The sequence below is a fragment of the Equus caballus genome, chromosome 15 (assembly GCF_041296265.1).
Source record: "Equus caballus isolate H_3958 breed thoroughbred chromosome 15, TB-T2T, whole genome shotgun sequence".
NCBI lineage: Eukaryota > Metazoa > Chordata > Mammalia > Perissodactyla > Equidae > Equus > Equus caballus.
In genome coordinates, this window is record NC_091698.1 from 30714332 (window position 1) to 30732890 (window position 18559).

General features: G+C 39.2%; 1 protein-coding gene across 4 annotated transcripts in view; it reads left to right on the forward strand.

Annotated features, from left to right (window-relative positions):
- Positions 1–6198: 6198 nt before the first annotated feature.
- Positions 6199–18559, forward strand: part of ZC3H6 (zinc finger CCCH-type containing 6) — a 68369-nt gene continuing 56008 nt past the window's right edge. For 2 of the 4 annotated variants that reach the window (XM_023618735.2, XM_070236162.1), the window contains exon 1: positions 6199–6658. In XM_023618735.2, the coding sequence (XP_023474503.2) occupies positions 6627–6658 (32 nt within the window). In that variant the 5' untranslated portion in view covers positions 6199–6626. The remainder of the gene's footprint in view (positions 6659–18559) is intronic. The other 2 variants (XM_070236164.1, XM_070236165.1) reach the window with 2 other exon arrangements.

The window sequence follows — 18559 nt, forward strand, 5'->3', positions numbered from 1 at the left end:
AGGGGTCCTCCACATTAAAATCAGGGTAACACAGTGCCTTGAGCTTGTGAGATGCTGAGAAAACAATTTTTAAAAAGGCCAGTCAGGTAAAAACTAAAAGAAAGCTTCTGTAGCTATATAAATACAAAAAATGAAAAAAAAAAAAAGAGATTTAGGACAAACAGCATAATTAGAAATAGAGAAAGTTACTAAATAATTCACTAAGAAGATAAACCAACTTTAAACATTTATGCACCTAATAAACATCTTTATAATATATAAAGTGAAATGTGAAACAACTATAGAAAAATTGATAAATCCAACATCATAGTGAGGGATTTCAATATACTTTACTTGATTGTTTTATCAAGCAGGCAGAGAAAAATCAGCAAGGATACAGAAGATAAGAACTTTGAAATAAATAGGCTTAACCTAATGGACAACCGCAAAGTTCTGCATTCAACAAGAGAATTTATGTTTTCTTATGCACACATGAAATATCTACAAAAATTAATCATGTACATAAAGCATCAGCAAATTTTAAAGAATAGGCATTATACAGACCATGATCTATGACCACATGATAGTTAAGCTAGAAGGTAAAAATGCTTCTAAGTAACTAAGGGGTTAAAGTATACAGAAAATTGTAAAATAACTGAAAATGAAAATACCACATATTGAAACTTACGGGATTCAATTCAAGCAGTTCTTCAAAGAGAGATTGATAGCATTAAAAACTTATAATAGTGAGGCTGGCCTGGTGGTGCAGCAGTTAAATTTGCACATTCCGTTTCGGCGGCCCGGGGTTCACCAGTTCGGATCCTGGCTGAGGACACAGTACCACTTGGCAAGCCGTGCTGTGGCAGGCATCCCACATAGAAAGTAGAGGAAGATGGGCATGGATGTTGGCTCAGGGCCAGTCGTACTCAGCAAAAAGAGGAGGATTGGCCACAGATGTTAGCTCAGGGCTAATCTTCCTCAAAAAACAAAAACAAAATCTAAACAAAAAAAACTTAGAAAAACATGCATCAAAATTAATGAGCGAAGAATTCAGAAAAGAAAAAATAACCCCCCAAAAGGCAGGAGACATAATAAAAATAAGAGTTAAAATTAATGAAACAGAGACAATAAAAAATAAATGCAGGAAATAATAACATACAGAAATATAGAAAATAATAACAAACACAATAAATCTAAAGGTGAACTCTTAAAAAAAGAAATCAGGACCAGCCCCATGTCCTAGTGGTTAAGTTTGGTGCTCTCAGCTTCAGTGGCCTGGGTTTGCAGGTTTGGATCACGGGCCTGGACCTATGCCACTTGTCAGCCATGCTGTGGTGGGGACCCATATATAAAGTAGAGGAAGATTGGCACAGATGTTAGTTCAGGGCTAGTCTTCCTCAGCAAAAAACAAAACAAAACAAAACAAAAAACCAACTAACAAAACAGACAATCCCCTGATGATATTGATCAACACTACAACGAAAAAGGGACATAACTACAAATTAATAGAGGTTAAAAGACTAATAGTACAATACCATTAACAATTATATTTGAAACCTTTGCTGGCATGGGCAAATTCCTAGAAAATTTAGATAAAATGTATAAATCCACAGATAATATATAATTCCCAGAACTGACTGAAGAAAAAATAAAAGGCTTGAATAGTGCTATAAGAAATTGAAGCAGTGGTTTGAAAAGTTTCCCACAGAGAAAATGCCATGTTCAGATAGTTTTGTAGGCAAATTCTTCTAAACTTTCAAGGAACAGAAAATTCTAGCTTTATACAGACTCTTTCAAGGGATTTAAAAAAACATGGAATACTCCCCAATTCATTCCACAAAGTCAACATAACCCTGATAATAAATCCAGGCAAAAATATTAAAAGAATGGAAAATTACAGATTATCCATCCATCTATCTATCTACATCTATATCTAGGTAGGAAGGTAGCTCGCTAGCTAGAGATATGTATGTTTATATGTATCTATTTCTCAGCTCTGCCCTGAGACAGAATCTAGAAGCAGTGACACTGCATTAGCACGAGCACATCTAGCACCAGATCTTTGAAGAAATGCCTGCTTCCAAGGCAGAAGATGGTAAAGGATAACATGAGCCTGTAGCATCTTACTGCACCAGGAAGTAATCAAAGAAAAACAGGGACATGTCAAAGGACACAGGAGCCAGCCTAAAGGGGCTCCCAGCTGGCCAAACCTGGACAATTTGAGCATCAAAATAAATAGAGATAGTGATGAATTATAATCCGTAGAATAAAGAATCCATGAGTACATACATACACAGAGAAGGAAAACCTTTCCTTACATTTTCAAACGAGGTATAAGTGTTAGAGAAGTGTAGGAGAAAGATATTTTATCCCTGATAAAAAAGAAATCGACTCAGCTGGCATTGCCTTTTCATCTTCCCCTTGTTGTTGCTTAGAGCTTGGAAAGGATGCTTGGAGGTGAAGCAGCATTTTATCAGCTATAGAATGAAAGCTTCAGGCTACGGATGGCAGAGCAAGATGCTAGAAGCAGGCTGTGTTTTTAATGACTTCTGTGAGCAATTGTATCAGTCTTGGACTCCTACCCCCCAGATATCTTGTTGTTAGAGAAAATTAAAACCTGTATTTAGCTAAGCCATGTAGTTGGGTTCATTATTCGAAGTCAAGTTCAATTTTAACTAAGCATGCTTAACTGAAATTAGCATTTTGATAAATGCAAGCTTCACAAATACAAATTATTAGACTCTAAGCTCCATAAGGAAAACTATCCCAAGTTTTATATGAACAAACCTATGCTCAGAAAATAGCACAATATCTCGAATATAGTGACATGATCAGTAAATCCTTGCTGAATAAACAAATGAATGTATCAAGGCTTCCAACTTAAAGGGGATAGGGATGAGGGGAGTATAGATAGCTCAGCACATATCTCTCTTCGTACTGAAAAAAACCCACCTTTCTACTGCAGATGTACACAAGTGATATCCTAAAATAAAGACTATTGTATTTTTTGTATCAGAAAATGCTTTCACAACAGCTGAGAGCTGCCTCTGAGTTCATTATTTTTGGGGGAGAATAATAAAGTATTTAAGCAACAGGGTTAAGGAAGTGCTGATACGACACAACTGACCTCTAAATTCTGCCTTTGAGACAGCTACCTAAAGTGTACTATGGACCAATCCTGACCTTTTCCATCTAAGGTCACCAGGGAGCAAGAATAGAGAAAGGGCCACTGCGATCTTTCCTGAAGATGAAGACTACCAACTGTGCCAGTATCTTTATCTTGTTAGGAGGCAACTTTTTGAAAGTACTTTTGCAAAGAATAGACTAATATCCAGATCCAGAAGCTTTCCAATGAATGTGAATAAAGCAGGTATTCATTTGTAATCTCAAAGTGTACTGTATATGGATTTTTTTTTCCCAAATTAAATACAACTCTAAGTCCCTATCCTGGGAGACAGGCAGAAAACACAGTTGTGATAGGAGCTCCCTCCCCCTGCATAGGGCCCAAGAGCATTTAGGAAGTTTACAAGCTACCAGGAAGGGTAGGAAAAGGCCTGGAATCCTCCATCTAGGATGATCAACAAGGAGACCCTTTTTGTCCAAGGCTGACTGGTCTCTTTGAAAGTCTAATGGTATGCTCCTCCTGGGTCACATTAGGCCTCTGAAATTTTTGCCATAATTGGGAATCCTGGTATGCCAGGGCTTAATCATACTGGTTTGGGACAAAACAAGGAAAATGAAATGAATTTTTCTTAAAACTACATATATTCAATTAAAAAGAATTGGCTTTATGATACGCATACCCTTTCTACTTTCTTGGTGTTAAAATGTCCTTTCTTCTATGAAATAACCATGATATGGTTATTAAATGTCCTTATTTGGCAAAATAAAATGTTGGCACCTTTATATTGGTTACTATTTTTGTGTGCATGGGTGGGTGGGGATTGTCAAAGATAAACAAAGCCAGATATTAAATCAGTGAAAAGAGATTTTATTCAGTAACTACTGGCTGAGGGGAAAGAGCAGAGCTCTACTCCGGTTTGTGCAGAGGTAACCCGGTGCTTTAAAGGTTGAATGAGGGAGAAGGTGGCCTCATCCCACCGCCGCAAGTGCAAAATGGCAAAGGGCTGGGCAGTGTAAAGCGATTAGGTCCGCTGTGTCTGCTTAGTGGCAGTTAGTAAATTAGGATTCTACCCTCCCACGGAGACTGGGCGACAGACACCTATCCTTCCTGATGATTACATCTCAGAGCAAGGAATGGCTTTCAGGTCTTCAGGAAAGACACTCCTGAGTTGTAGGGGATACACGTACATCTCAAAGAGACAGAGGAAGGATTCACAGTTGTAAGCCCTTTTTAGTAAATGCTCTAAGAATGGGAGGTCTGGGGCCTCTGTCAGGTGTTGGCTAGGACTGCCAGTAATTCTCCTGGCAGCCCTTGAGCATTTTCAGGCAAGTATTTTAATGAGGGGCTGGGGTCATCCTAGGGACACAGCCTAATGCTGCTAGAAGTCACGCTAAAGCATGGACATCTTTTAGTGCAGAGGTTTAGGTAGAGCTGTTCTGTGCTGAGAGTTTTGCAGTTCTTAGGGTCCATATTTCATTGTCAAGTAAAATCTATTAGGTTGAAAACTAATGATCTAGTCTAATCTCAGTGGTGGATGCACTCCTTCTTAACAGGGGCAATTAAAACAAGTTGAGAAATGCTGGGCTTAGCCTTTAACTTAAAAAAATATTTTGTCTAACAGATCTCTGAGCATGTCTAGAAGCACTGCCTCCTGCCCTGCATGCCAGCCACAGGCTCACTCGCTTTGTTATGGAAGGAAAAGGACGAGGGCCTAACGCCACATTTTAGCTGGTAAACTTCTTATAAGTGGTGCATACCCAGGGTTAGGAAAGGAGGCTTTTTGTCCAGGGAGAATTGCATTGTCCCACACTGTAACAAACCAAAGACCTTGAAGAAGGTTTGAAAGAGATCCTAAGGCCTCCAGATATAGGTGACAGGGAAAACTGAAATGCAAAGAAAGGAGGACAACTGCTTACCTCAAATGCCTTTGGAAACTCAAAGAAATGGGCTATCCAAATCAGCTACTAACACCTATATTAAGCAAAATGGTTACAGTAGAGACAAAGCCATGAGATGCTAATGTAACTCTAAATGCTAGTTACCGTTACTCCAGACAAAATAGATCTGTTTTTTGAAAGTTTCCTAGAAACATATTATGTCCAAATGTTGCCAGTGCTGGCAGAATGACCTGTTTACGTACAGGTCCTGTCAATGGCTGCATTCAATTTAAAAAAAGAAAAAGAAAAAGAGAAAGTGCGATTTTTCAACGTACATATCCAAGACTTTTTATTTTTAATCTACTCATTGCAGTTGCTTCTAAATGCACTGCATTTATGCATTAGCAAAACGCATTCACTAAGCAAAGACAGGAAATCAGACGTTTGGGAGAATTAATTACTATGTCCAGCATTTTAATAAAAAATATTCCTTCAAAACGAAGTAATATACTAGAGGCCACAACATTGACCAGCCATTAAAAATTTCTAAAGGTCACGCTCATAAACGTAAAGAAATGTAATGCCTAGCTTTTATTTATAAAACACTTGTATATATTTTTCATGTAAAATGCTAAATATTTTCACGAAATAATTTAAAGCTTATATAATTCTCTCAATAGCTATTTTTCTTTTATTATTAGTAATCGGGTAGGTAAATTTAGCATTAAATCAGAAGTTACATGTCAGCTATTTCACTCAAAAGGCGATTCTGAGCACTAAACATCACAAAAAGAGAACCGCTGCAACCTTGAATGAGAAAGTACATTTCCCCATTATTTAAACAACGACGGTTTTTTTTAAAACATAGAAGGCTCAAGAACCGCGTGTTCTTTATTGCCCCATCTCTGGTAATGGCTTTGCGGGACCGTCAGCTAGGGTGCATGTGGAACTACTCAGCCTTCGGGCGGCAGCGCCTCGCAGGGACCGCGGACCAGGTGGGCGGACGGCCCGGGTCGCGCGGGCCACCTCCCCCGCCTCGAACCACCCCAAGCGCCGCCCGTCCCCGCCATCAGGCTGCCGCCTCCGCCGCTTCACAGAGAAGGCTGGAGGCCCGCCCCTGAAGGTGATTGACGTGCCGTGTCCTCCAATAGCCAACGCGCTCGGCCGCGGCGGGCTGGGCAAGGGCCGGGGCTCGCGGAGGAATCTCTTCTGCCCTTTAGTCCCGGGCTAGGTGTTGCGGCCGGCGCCATTTTATCGAGCCGCCTGTCTCGGGTGCCGCCATGTTGGTGAGGAGAAATCACCGTTACGGCCACTGTCCAAATCCCCGCGTCGCTGCACGCCGCCCGCCCGGCCGCTCCCAAGCCTCAGCCACCGGCGGCGAATAGAGACTAAAGCGGCAGCGCCGGCAGCGCGGGGCCGTTGCCCAGTGTGTGCAGTTAGAGCCCCACCTCTCTGGCGTGGTTGTTAATAGACTGGAAAGTCTGTGTCTGTGTCGCTCACTAGTAACCGTGAGTTTTTCCCACTTCGTCACCTCTCGGCGGCGGCCGGGAGCAGGTGCCCGCAGGCGGAGCAGGGGGCCTCCCCGCGCCCCGCCGCCGCCGGCCTCGCAGACCTGCCCTCCAGCCCCGCCCCGTTCTTGACCAAACATGACAGACTGTGAACATGCAGGGCACGACAGGTCGGGAACCCTTCTTGTCTGTCTTTCTGTCGGCTGAGAGGAGGGGCTGGGGCGGCGGGAGCGGGCCGGGGCCGCGCGCCTCCTGCATGACTTCCGCGGCGCGGTGTGGCGCCATCCGTTCCGTGACGTGCGCCCTTCTGAAGGCCTGGCTGGCGGCCGCGGGGGAGGCCGGCCCGGCCGCGCCCGCCTCCCCGCGCCGGGGGCCGCTCCGGCCGGCCCGCCCCGCCCCCGGCCGGCACGTGCGAGCCCCCCGCCCCCGGGCGGGCTCCGCCGGCGCCGGGCGCTGCCGCGTGCGGCTCGGGGCTGCGGTCCCGCCGGGCGAGCGGGCTGGCGGGGCGCGCCTCCCTCTCTGGGCTCCGGCGTCCGCTGCCCGACGGGACCCGCCAAGCATTTTTAATAACCGGTGTTTTATCTGCCTCCTACCCTAGCGCACTCTTAAAAATAAACATGTTTGGTTTTGATTTTTTTTGTTTCTTTTAAAGAAATTTTTAAGCAACCCCCAATTAGAAATGGCAAGTTTCAGTGTTAACACAAAATGCTTAGGCTTTGCAAAGCTTAGTGTAGCGCAGTTTTCTCCTAAAGTAAGAACTCCGTGGATGATTCAGTCTAGCCAGGTTTTCTAAATACTAGATATCGTTTGAACGTTTAACAGATTCTGATTTTTAAATTTTTGCTTTGCCCTAACAGGCACTTTGTTGGTTCCATTTAATAGTTCGGGGTATTTACATATTTTAAATAGCGCAAATAGCATAGTGGAGTTTTGGTTAGGTTTTTAAATTTACATTGATGTCTGTCTTCATCATTTAAAAAAAGAGGGATGGCTTTGATTAATTAAAATAACCGGAACCATATCCATTGCACCTGATTCTCATTTAGAATATTTAAAAATCGAGAACCTGGCAGTTGCTCCTTTGTGACTAGAAGGAATCAGAAGTCTGCATCGTACAGTAGTTCGGACTGTGTACAAGTTGCTGAAGGTGGAGTGATGTGATCTGCTTTTGGTGGAGCGTCCCAAGCACTTTTTTTTTTTTTTAACCCAGAAGCAGACATCACCAGCATTACTGAAATTTGAAATGTCTGTGTATCTGGTAACCTTGAGAGGGATAAAAATATTTCAACAACTTTGGCATTGTAATAATAAAAGTAGATGGCCGGAAGGCAAGTCAATTAAACATGTAATTTTTGGAAAGTAAAAAGCACTCTTAAAAATTATGGGTATGTAAGCTTGCATTTGACACATTCTTCATGATTTTTTTGAACATTATCTTGTTATTAAAATGAGAAAATTCTTGGAATGTGGTAACTAATAGCCAGAGAAGTTTCCCACTCTGAATATCTGTGGACAGACTAACACGACGAGGTTTTGCTAATGCAGTCTGAACTTCATTCTTTTGTATGGAAGAAGGAAATCTGTTCTGTTAGTTCACAGAGCAACTTCAATATGTAGCATTATGTATTCTGCCTAAGGAAGAAACCATGTGGCCAAGTTCAGGTATTAAAATAATTTTGCCAGTAAGGAATTGGGATGCCAGACTTTAACAAGAATTTGAAATTTTAAAATAATTAGAAGTTAAGAAAAATTTATAGAATTCTGTGTAAGATATATTAACAGCTTAGTGGTAGGAACTAAAGCTTAAATAGTAGTGATATTTAGCCTTTCTGGTTTTATATTAGGACTAAGGAAATAATACTTTCTAGTGTTTTGTGAAACAGAAAGGCTAGCTTCATTTTAACGTATATGCAATTGTTAAGTCGCAGTATTATTCTGAGCAAAAAGAGATGGTTTATCTTTTTGACACTTTTTTTGTCAACCTACATAAAAAAACAAAAAAACCCCAAAGTATGCCAAAAAACAAAGTGAACTAGGAGTCAGGAGAAGTGGTTCTCGCTCCAGCTCAGCTGGTTTTTAGCTACCACTTAGCTTTGTGAACTTGAGCAAGCCTAGTTTCTTAATTCCTAAGAGGGTTCTATGAGAAGTTTTCAAGTTCTGCAAGATCAGTGGTTCTCAGCCTTCTCTGGGGAGTTCTTAAAAAAGTGTTGGTATCATTTCCATTGGTCTAAGCATCACCCTGGCTTTTAAGAATTTTACAAGCTCCTCAGGTAATTCTAATATGTGCCAAATCGAGAACCACTATACTAGATCAGTGTTTCCCAGTCTTAGCTAATCATCAGAGTCACTTGGAGGAATAAAGATTTTTCTCCTGCCTAGAGCAACTGAATTCAGAGTCTCTAGGAGTGGGTTGTGATAATCTGTATTTTTAATAGGTTCTGGGTGATTCTTAAGAAATTCAGGAAGAAGTGGACTAATATGTGGGGGGCCAGCCCTGTGGCTGGGTGGTTAAAGTTCTCTGTGCTCCTCTTTGGCAGCTGGGGGTTCACGGGTTCAGATCTTGGTGCAGACCTACTCCACTCCTTGGCCATGCTGTGGAGGCATCCCACGTGCAAAGTAGAGGAAGATTGGTGCAGAGGTTAGCTCAGGGCTAATCTTCCTCTAGCAAAGGGGGAAAAAAAAGGAGGATTGGCAACGGATGTTAGCTCAGGGCAAATCTTGCTCACAAAAAATAGAGACTAATTTGTGGAATCCCCAGATACTCTGTGCTTCCATATTATAGTTGTTTTATACTGTAATAAAAGTTTCTGTGAATCGAGCCAGCTGGTGGTGGAGCAGTTAAGTGTGCACGTTCTGCTTCAGCGGCTCAGGGTTCGCCAGTTCAGATCCTGGGTGTGGACATGGCACCTCTTGGCAAGCCATGCTATGGCAGGCATCCCACATATAAAGTAGAGGAAGATGGGCATGGATGTTAGCTCAGGGCCAGTCTTCCTCAGCAAAAAGAGGAGGATTGGCAGCAGATGTTAGCACAGGGCTGATCTTCCTCAAAAGAAAAAAAATGTTTCTGTGAATCAGGTGGAGAAGATGAATTCTGGTATTTGGAGCTAGGCACTGTCTCAAGGATATTCTTTTTATGACATTTTTGAAAATTAATTATGAGTGTAGGAAAAAAGTTAAATCTATGATTTTTATTTACAACCGCTTTGGTTATACAAATTTAAAATTATTATTATACTTTACGTGAGAATGAGATTCTAAATGGAAATGGAAATTCGTAGAATGAACAGTTTTTTTCTCCTTTAAAAAAATTGTTTCTTGCTTTAAAATTGTTTTAAATGGTGAATGTTTTGCATAAGATTTGTTTGCTAAATGAATTAGCTTTTTAAAAAATACTCCTTTGGAGTACCTTCCTTTAAATATTTTCATGCCTGAGGTGAAAACATTGTATTTTTATAAAGTTTTATTAATATAAAAATATCTATAAATAAACTTGTGGATATGTAGAATGTTAGTAGAGGACTTCTGCATAGGTTTTTAGAAATAAATAATGGAGCTGGAGTAGGAGTTGGGCAAGTCAAAGGGAGATATAATTCTTGTCTCTCTTTTTTCATTCATTCTTCCCTTTCATCCAGTTTGCATAGGCGTGACTTCAGCCACTCAGCTTTATATTTCAGCTGGGTGTTGACCCAATTAAAATAATTCACAAGCAACTTGTAAAGGCTAAATAATATGAGTCCTTGCTTTGGACACATGCAGTAGAGTAGGAAAGATAAATATATACCCAAGTAACTATTACACAATTTTCTGATATATGCTAAAGGTAAAAAGTTTAAGGGCCCACACTGGGAAAAAAGATAATTTCAACATGAACAATCTATGAGTTTGTGGTTCTTAAAATCTTTAGTTGATAGGAGGTATGGATATTTCTTTTAGGAGGAGGTTATTCTTTGCTCATTATGAACAATCTTCCCACCTTCTTTCCCTCCTCTTCATACTTTCCTTCCTTAGGTAAAACAAGAACGACAAAATTCCAGCTAGTGAGAAATGTAGCAGTTTATGTTTCCCCCCCCTCTCTACCCATCCCACATAATGATTGAAACATAGCTAAGAGATTACACTGGAGAATCCGAAGGAATGAGGATGGAGAAGATGATGACGCTTTCCGTTTGTAACAGAGCTTTCGTTTGATTCTGTTAGCCCCATGAGGTAGTATAGTACTACAGTGTTGAGCAGTTTGTCTGAGATCCTGCAGATAGAGGCTGGATAAGAACCCAGGTATGCAGACTCCTACCGCGGTATTATTTTCACTCTTCATTAAATTTGCACAGGGAAGCAATTCAATAAGTTCTAGCCCTTACTTCTTGAATTGTTTGGATTGTAATGTGCTACATTTAAGAGAGCCCTGCATTCTGAGTAAAATCTGGGTTCTGATCCTGGTTTTTTCCTTTAACTTGGTTAAATTTCTTTTCCATCATTTTTCTTATTTGTGAAATAACGTAGTTGAACTAGATGATATTCAATCTCCCCTCCTGTTTTAATAAGTCAGTAATTTTAATTTTAAAAATTGCAGATGCCTTTTCTCACATCAAAGTTTACTTGATGCTCTGCACAATATCTGGTTCGTAAATTATTATTGCTGGAGTAAATGCCTTCCCTCACTAGGCCATTAATTTATTAATTTTATTTTTAATTGTAGTAAAATACATGTAAAATTTACTGTCTTAACCATTTTTAAGTGTACAGTTCAGTAGTAACTACATTTGCATTGTTGTGCAAATAATCTCCAGAACTCCAAATCTTCCAAACTCTGTCATTAATTTATTTTGGATTCCTGAATCTACTAATTTATTGTTAAAACTATCAAAGTGAGTTTTTCTTTAGCAAATGTAAAAAACTCAAGTTAAACATCATGTTCGGGTTTGATGTTGGAAAGCACTTTGACTCTTAGGAAGATGTTTTTCTTTTCCCAGCCTCTCATAAACAAATTATTTCATTCACTTTTTTTTTTCCTGCTTAATTTCTCCTCAAATCCCCCCAGTACATAGTTGTGTATTTTAGTTGTGGGTCCTTCTGTTTGTGGCATGTGGGACGCCGCCTCAGTGTGGCCTAATGAGCAGTGCCATGTCTGCGCCCAGGATCTGAACCGGCAGAACCCTGGGCTGCCGAAGTGGAGCGCAAACTTAACCACTCGGCCACGGGGCCGACCCCTCATTCACTTTTAAGTTTTGTTCATTACATTTTCGTTCAACAGACTTTTCTGTGCCAATTATAGTATTAAGCACTGGGGAAGCAAATCTGAAGAGAATATCGCTAAACTTGCTCACCAGGATCTTAGAATCTAGTAGGAAAAACAGATTGGTAAATACATAGTTACAGCATCAGTGTTATAATGGAAGTATAAACTGAATTCAGTGGTGGCGCAGATGGGAGCTTCAGGGAAGCATCATGTAATAGCTAGGTCTGGAGGATGACTAAGTTTAGCCAAGCAAAGGCAGAATAATATGAAAAGCATGAAGAAATGAGATGGCATGGTAGGTACAGGGATGATAAAAGTATTAGTATGTGAAGAGTGTACAACATATTTTGGAGAATGAGGAAAAGGCTTAAATGAATTAGGGGTCGGACCCTAAAGGATATAAAAATTTGATGGAAGTTTTTAAGCAGGAGAATGATCAGGTGTGTTTTTTGGCATGATACTTGGGGCTAGGAGGAAGGGGACTACAGAAAGAGAGATCAGTAGAAGGAAGACAAGTTAGGGAGTTTTCAATGATTTTCATTAAATATTAAGCACCTAGTATTGAATATGGGTTCGGGGAAAACAGTAGTAAAGAAAAAAATCATTTAGCTACTGGAGGTTATATTTTCTTTGGAGGGAGAGGTGATAAATATGAAAAATATGTTAGATGATGATAAAGTAGAAAGGGAGATGGGGCATCCTATGGGTGTGTGGAGGGTATTTCTGTTTTAAATAGGGTTTCTGGAAGCACTTACTGAAAAAGTTACATTTGAACAAAGCCCTGAAATGAGATGGCAATCCAGACCCAGTACATCTTGGGGGAAGAGCGTTCTAGATAAAGGTAACCATGGAGGTAAAAAGCCTAGAGCCAGGAATGAGCCTAGAGCAATTAAAGGAAAAACAAGAGAAGAGAGTGGCTAGAGAAAAGAATGCAAGGGGGAGAGTAGTAAGAGATGAAGTTAGATGGGCAACAGGGGATTGTGTAGGGCCTTGTAAGCCATTGTAGGGAACTTGGGTTTCACTCTGAATGGTCTGGGAGCCACTGGAGGATTTGAACAGAGTTGGGCAGGGTCTTGCTGTTGTAAAAGAATGGTGAAAAGGAAGCTGTAGAAATCTAAGTGAGAGGTGATGATGGTTTGGCTAGGGAGGTGAAAATGGTTGGATTTTGAATATGATTTGGAGGTAGAACCAATAGGATTTGCTGATGGATGGATGTGGCGCATGGAAGAAAGGAATGAGTCAAGCTACTGTAAGTCTAGAAATTGAGGATCTTGGCAATGAGAAACGAGACAAAAGGCAAAATTTATGAGATATTTCTTAGAGTTGATAGAGCTGGAGATAAAGACTTGGGAATTTTTAGCAGAGATGTTCGTTGAAATGATGAGATCACTCAGGTATGAGTGTAGTAGACCACCAAGAAGACAGAAGTTTTCTAGAAGCCAAGGGAGGAGGAAGTTTCAAGAAAGGGATGATCACAGAGCAGGTAAAGGAAGTAAGGGTTGAAAATTGGCCACAGGATATACTAAATTAGGACATTTAAAAACTTGAATTAACGAGTGCTTGGGAAATTTATCAATCTGTTAGTGTCTTGTTTCCTCCTTTGCAAAATGGTAGCCTTCAGGCCTAAAATCTGCCCACATTGTTGTTTGCCTGACAAGGTGTTTAAAAATATTTGTGTTTGAATACCATTAGGCTTGACTTATGTTTTCCACGCTCCACAGTCCTATCACTCATACTTTCTTTGCAAACTCAGCACCTGATGTCTGCTTCACTCATTCACCTGCCTGACGACTTGGGCATTTGAGTCTGTGGCCCCTTGTTATACAGTGAAGTCAGGTTTTCACCTGGACAGACTGGCAATCTGGCTACCAAAAAAAACTCACAAAACTGGGTGACCTTGAATTTAGCAGGTCAAGCTTCCAGTCTAGGGCTCCCAGAATACTCTTTTGTGCATACATGCCCCCTGAAGTTGTTCAACACAGTGGCCTCGCTTTAGTTTTTCAGATTCAGAAACTGATCAGTCTCAGCGCTGATCAGACTTGGGGATGTTAATTCATGCTCAAAAATAATAACAATGACTAACATTTATTTGGTGCTTACTATATGACAGATTCTGCTTTAAGTGCTTTACACGAATTATTTCATTTAATTTTCACAACTTCCCCTTTTTACAAATGAGGAAACAGACGCTGAGATTGATAAATTTCCCAAGATCACAGAGTAAATCAGTGGTAACTCAAGTAATCTGATTCCAAAGCCCACACTTTTATCCAAAGGACAGACATCCCATCACAAGAGAATGTGTGTGTGTGTGTGTGTGTACGTCAGAATGCCAATTTAGTCATGTAAAACGAAGATTAATTGTTTGTATCAGGGAGTATTCTCTCCCTGTAGAATGCTACGTGGGAAACCAAATTGCCAAAAGTTACCTAATAAACAAGAGCATGGGATTAGAACAAGGGATTTGATTATAAATGACTAGAATTTTAAGTGGCATCAGGCTCTGATAAAGTGATATTTTCATCTCCGTAATACATCTGCCAAGCATCTGCCTTACAGGATATCCTCTCTCCTGGGCAGTGCTTACATGAGCACTGCCCACATTTGTCTTTCCACCCCTCGTTTTTCATCACTTCCATGGCTAACCAACCCCTCTTTCTGATAGGAACATTTCTTTTCAATGCATGTTAATGTCTTAAATTTAGTTAGTCATCTTTTACTTGATCCTGTGTGTCTGGCTTCCTAATCTCTGTTCTGCTTCATGTTGTTTTGGTTTTACGGTTAAAACTTTCTGAGGGCATTCTTATTTCCAATAGCTTTTTTGAGGTATTTGGGTCCTGGGAGATGTTACTTGACTGCTGTTGCCATGTACCAACCCAGACAGTAGTCATTATCCAATACTTTAGCAAAAGCATTTTCAGCAGGTTATTATTACTCTTTTTTTTTTTTCTGCTTTATCTCCCCAAACCACCCCCCCCCCCCCCCGTACACGGTTGTATATCTTAGTTGCATGTCCTTCTAGGTGTGGGACGTGGGACGCTGCCTCAACGTGGCCTGACGAGCGGTGCCATGTCCGCGCCCAGGATCCGAACCCTGGGCCGCTGCAGCGGAGCGCGTGGACTTAATCACTCGGCCACGGAGCCGGCCCCTATTGTTACTCTTGACAAAGAGCAATCCTTATTGTAAAATGATTTTATATTTGTTTTCTTTTGCTTTGCTTTTTTTTAAATGTGAGTTCATGATTTAACATTAATACTTCAAACAAACTGTTTTAGTACTTAGACTTTCAGAAATCATACTCACATTCTTGAATGGCAAATAAATGACCAAAGAAGTCCCAAAGAGCTTTTATAGGAAGTCCTAAGTTAATCGTCCTAAGTTAATAATTATAACATAAAACCATATAAAAATCAATAACAATCTATTTATAAAAGTGGTAAAAAATAAAGAACCTAGATTTAGAACTCATGATGCTTAATACATATATTGCTGTTTATAAGTCACTTAGTGTAGTTTATTTGGTCTCTATAGACAGAACAGATGTTAAGATCTTCATTTTATAGTTTAAAAAACAGACTTAGAGGATCAATAACTTGTCTAAGGTGGCTAAGCAGCTGAGTGAGACCCACAATCTGTGTCTTATGGCATTTAGTTTCAGTATAGTCTTTCCATTGCCTCCATTGCCTCATAGTGACAGTAAATCTGGTATCTCATGCTGGATTGGGATATTGGACACTTAAAAGAGTTGATTTTTTTTTTTTAGGTATTACTTGGTCACAAGCAATTTCATCCTAGGTTGTTAGAAGTTCATCTTATATGACAAAGGATTTTTCTAAATCTTAAGAATTAAAAGTTGAATTTACAAAGAATATTGATTTTTTTCACATTATATTTTAAGAGAATATAAAATCAATTAAATCTAGCTAACTTAGATCTGCAGATTTTTAGCTATAGAAAACAAGAATTCTTCTACTGTATACAAGTTTTAACCATACATAGGAGTCTATTTTAAAATTATATTTTGTGTAAGCAAATGAAAATAGAAGCGAACAATGCATTTATGTAAGAAATACCTACATATTTTGGCTGTGTGTATGTATATTGTACCAAGTATGCGTTTTTTTTCCTAAATACCACATGTCCAAGTGTGAAAATCAGTATTTCACCAAAGCTGGGACTAAAGCCAATATCATCATCATAGATTAAACTTCTGGAATATGTGAATGTCTGAATTATTATCCCTCAAATTATTACAATTTATTATTAGAAATTTTACTGATCTAATTTTAAAAATATGTTACACTGCCGTAATGTTTTCTCAGCACTGCCTATTACTAGATTACTCCTGTGATTGCTGTGATGCACATTATAGCTACTGAATGGAGGGTCGCTTTCAACTGAGATGAGTGAACTACACGATTGTTGGAGGAAATTTTTTTCCTGTAAGCTTTTTCTTTTTAAATATTTTTTTGAATATCTGGAGCAAAGATAATTGATTATGTTGCACATAACTTTGGAGTTTTTTCTCCTTGTGAAATTTTGAGGTAGCAAAGTTAACATTCTGTTTTTAATTCATTCGCAAAAGATGTGAATTTTCAAATAAGATTTTTTCTTGAAAGATTCATGCAATTAAATAATTAAAATTAAAAATATCTTTAGATGTTATTTTGTTTAATGTTCTGAGTAGTAGTATGCCAAATTGAATAAAATTAGAATTGTGACATATAATTTCTATTATTCTGCTTTCTATATTTCATTTAATTTTTTTTAAAGATTGGCACCTGAGCTAACAACTGTTGCCAATCTTTTTTTCCCCCTGCTTTTTCTCCCTAAGTCCCTACAGTACATAGTTGTATATTTTAGTTGTGGGTCCTTCTAGTTGTGGCCTGTGGGATGCTGCCTCAGTGTGGCCTGACTAGCGGTGCCATGTCCACGCCCAGGATCCGAACCAGTGAAACCCTGGGCTGCTGAAGTGGAGTGCATGAACTGAACCACTCAGCCATGGGACTGGCCCTCTTATTTAAATTTTTATAATCATTTGTCAACTCAGAAAGGATATATTATTCCTAAAGTCATTAGCTAACTCCTAACTCAGTCTCTCAACATTATTACTCTATTTTTCTACTTGTCTATTTGAAAATTGTTAATTTCTTTTGTACATAAAATAGTTTTCGTAATCATCATTAATTGCAACATTTTGCCCTTGCATTAATGTACATTTGTACTTCATCTAGTTGATAAAATTTAAATATATAAAGCGCACACGGAGATTCTCATTCTAAGTTTTATCTAAAACACCATCTTAACTTGGAAAATGAATATTCAGATACTAATAGTAAATCCAAATGACATGGCTTTCTGTGACCTTGTTACACTGATTAGATATACTACTACCTAATGATCATGTAATCCCTGCTCATGTCACATTCACGGATATCAGAAATGACTCCAAGTAGGCAGAGGCAGAATGGAGAAACATATTTTAGCAGTGTACTTAAGCCAAAGCCTAATTTTGGAATATCTTTTAAAAAAACGACTCCAAATCCTAGAGCCCGTGTACCTCATATCATAGGTAATCTGGTACCAGTTAATTTGGGATATTAGACACTTACAGAAGTATCGTTTTTGGATATTAGTGGGTCACAGGCAATTTCATCTGGTTTGTTGTAGATTCCCCTAACAAGACTTTTTCAACTTTTGTTTTGATATCATGATACCTAGAATATTATTTTTTGGCTTTCAAATTCTAAGGATAGTTTATTTGCTGAGATTTGTTTCTGTTGAATTCCTAGCTTCTCCAACCTACACTGGAGAGCCTAAATCAAGAGGATAAATTGAAAGGGAATGAAAGTAAACAAATTTTAGCTTCATGAGATACCCAAGATAGTAAATGAAATATAAAAAAGAATAATTTTTAAAATATAGTCCCCCCAAAAACTGTGGCAAGCTAATTCACAGTTTTGTTTTATTCGTGTAATGTCTGTTTGTCTGCTTATGGCACAAAGGCTGTGTGAGGAATGGTATGGTTTTCCTTCATGATGGTAAAAACATACAAGTTTAAGAATATGTTTAAAAATTCTTAATTTCTTAGATTAATATACAGCAATTCTCTCTTCTATCTGGTCTTGGATAAGGGCAGGGAATTACGCATTAATAGATATTTTATTATCAGAAACTATTGTAAATATTTGCAAAGGAACTCTGTAAATGAAATACATGGCATGCCTTCCTGTCTTACCAAGTAAACTTGTTGCTAATTTATCCTTTTCTTAGTTACCCTGGATCGTCATGGACGTCTATTGTCACTATAATCACTATGAACTGTAGGTATTATACTCTATCTTGTGTTTCGTTGTGCGACTTTGGAAGTATGGGAGACTTTCTCACAGACTGTTGCTAGGTGGTGCTTAATGATAGGATAAAGTAGAAATACCCACAGGAACAAACTCTCACTTGGTCTACCCCACCTTCTTTTCTACTTTCACTTGTTTCAGATAGTTTTTCATTGTTATTCTCTGAAGGAAAATAAGGGAAATTTCCTTGGAATCCATGCGCCTTGGATTTATAACCTTTCCTAATTTCTGTGAAAGTACCTGTAGTCTGTCACACTCATTCTATTCAAATACCTATGTTTCAGGTAAATCACAGGAGGAAAGGAATCTTTAGTTGAGCGCTATCTACTAGGTACGGTGCTAAGCAATTACCTAACTTTATGTACCTTAATCCTTAAACAGCTCTGTGAGGGTATATTGATTAATCCCATTTTGTAGGTGAGGAAACTGAATATTAGGGGTGATATAATTTGTACAAGTTTATATAGGTAGTCTATGACCGG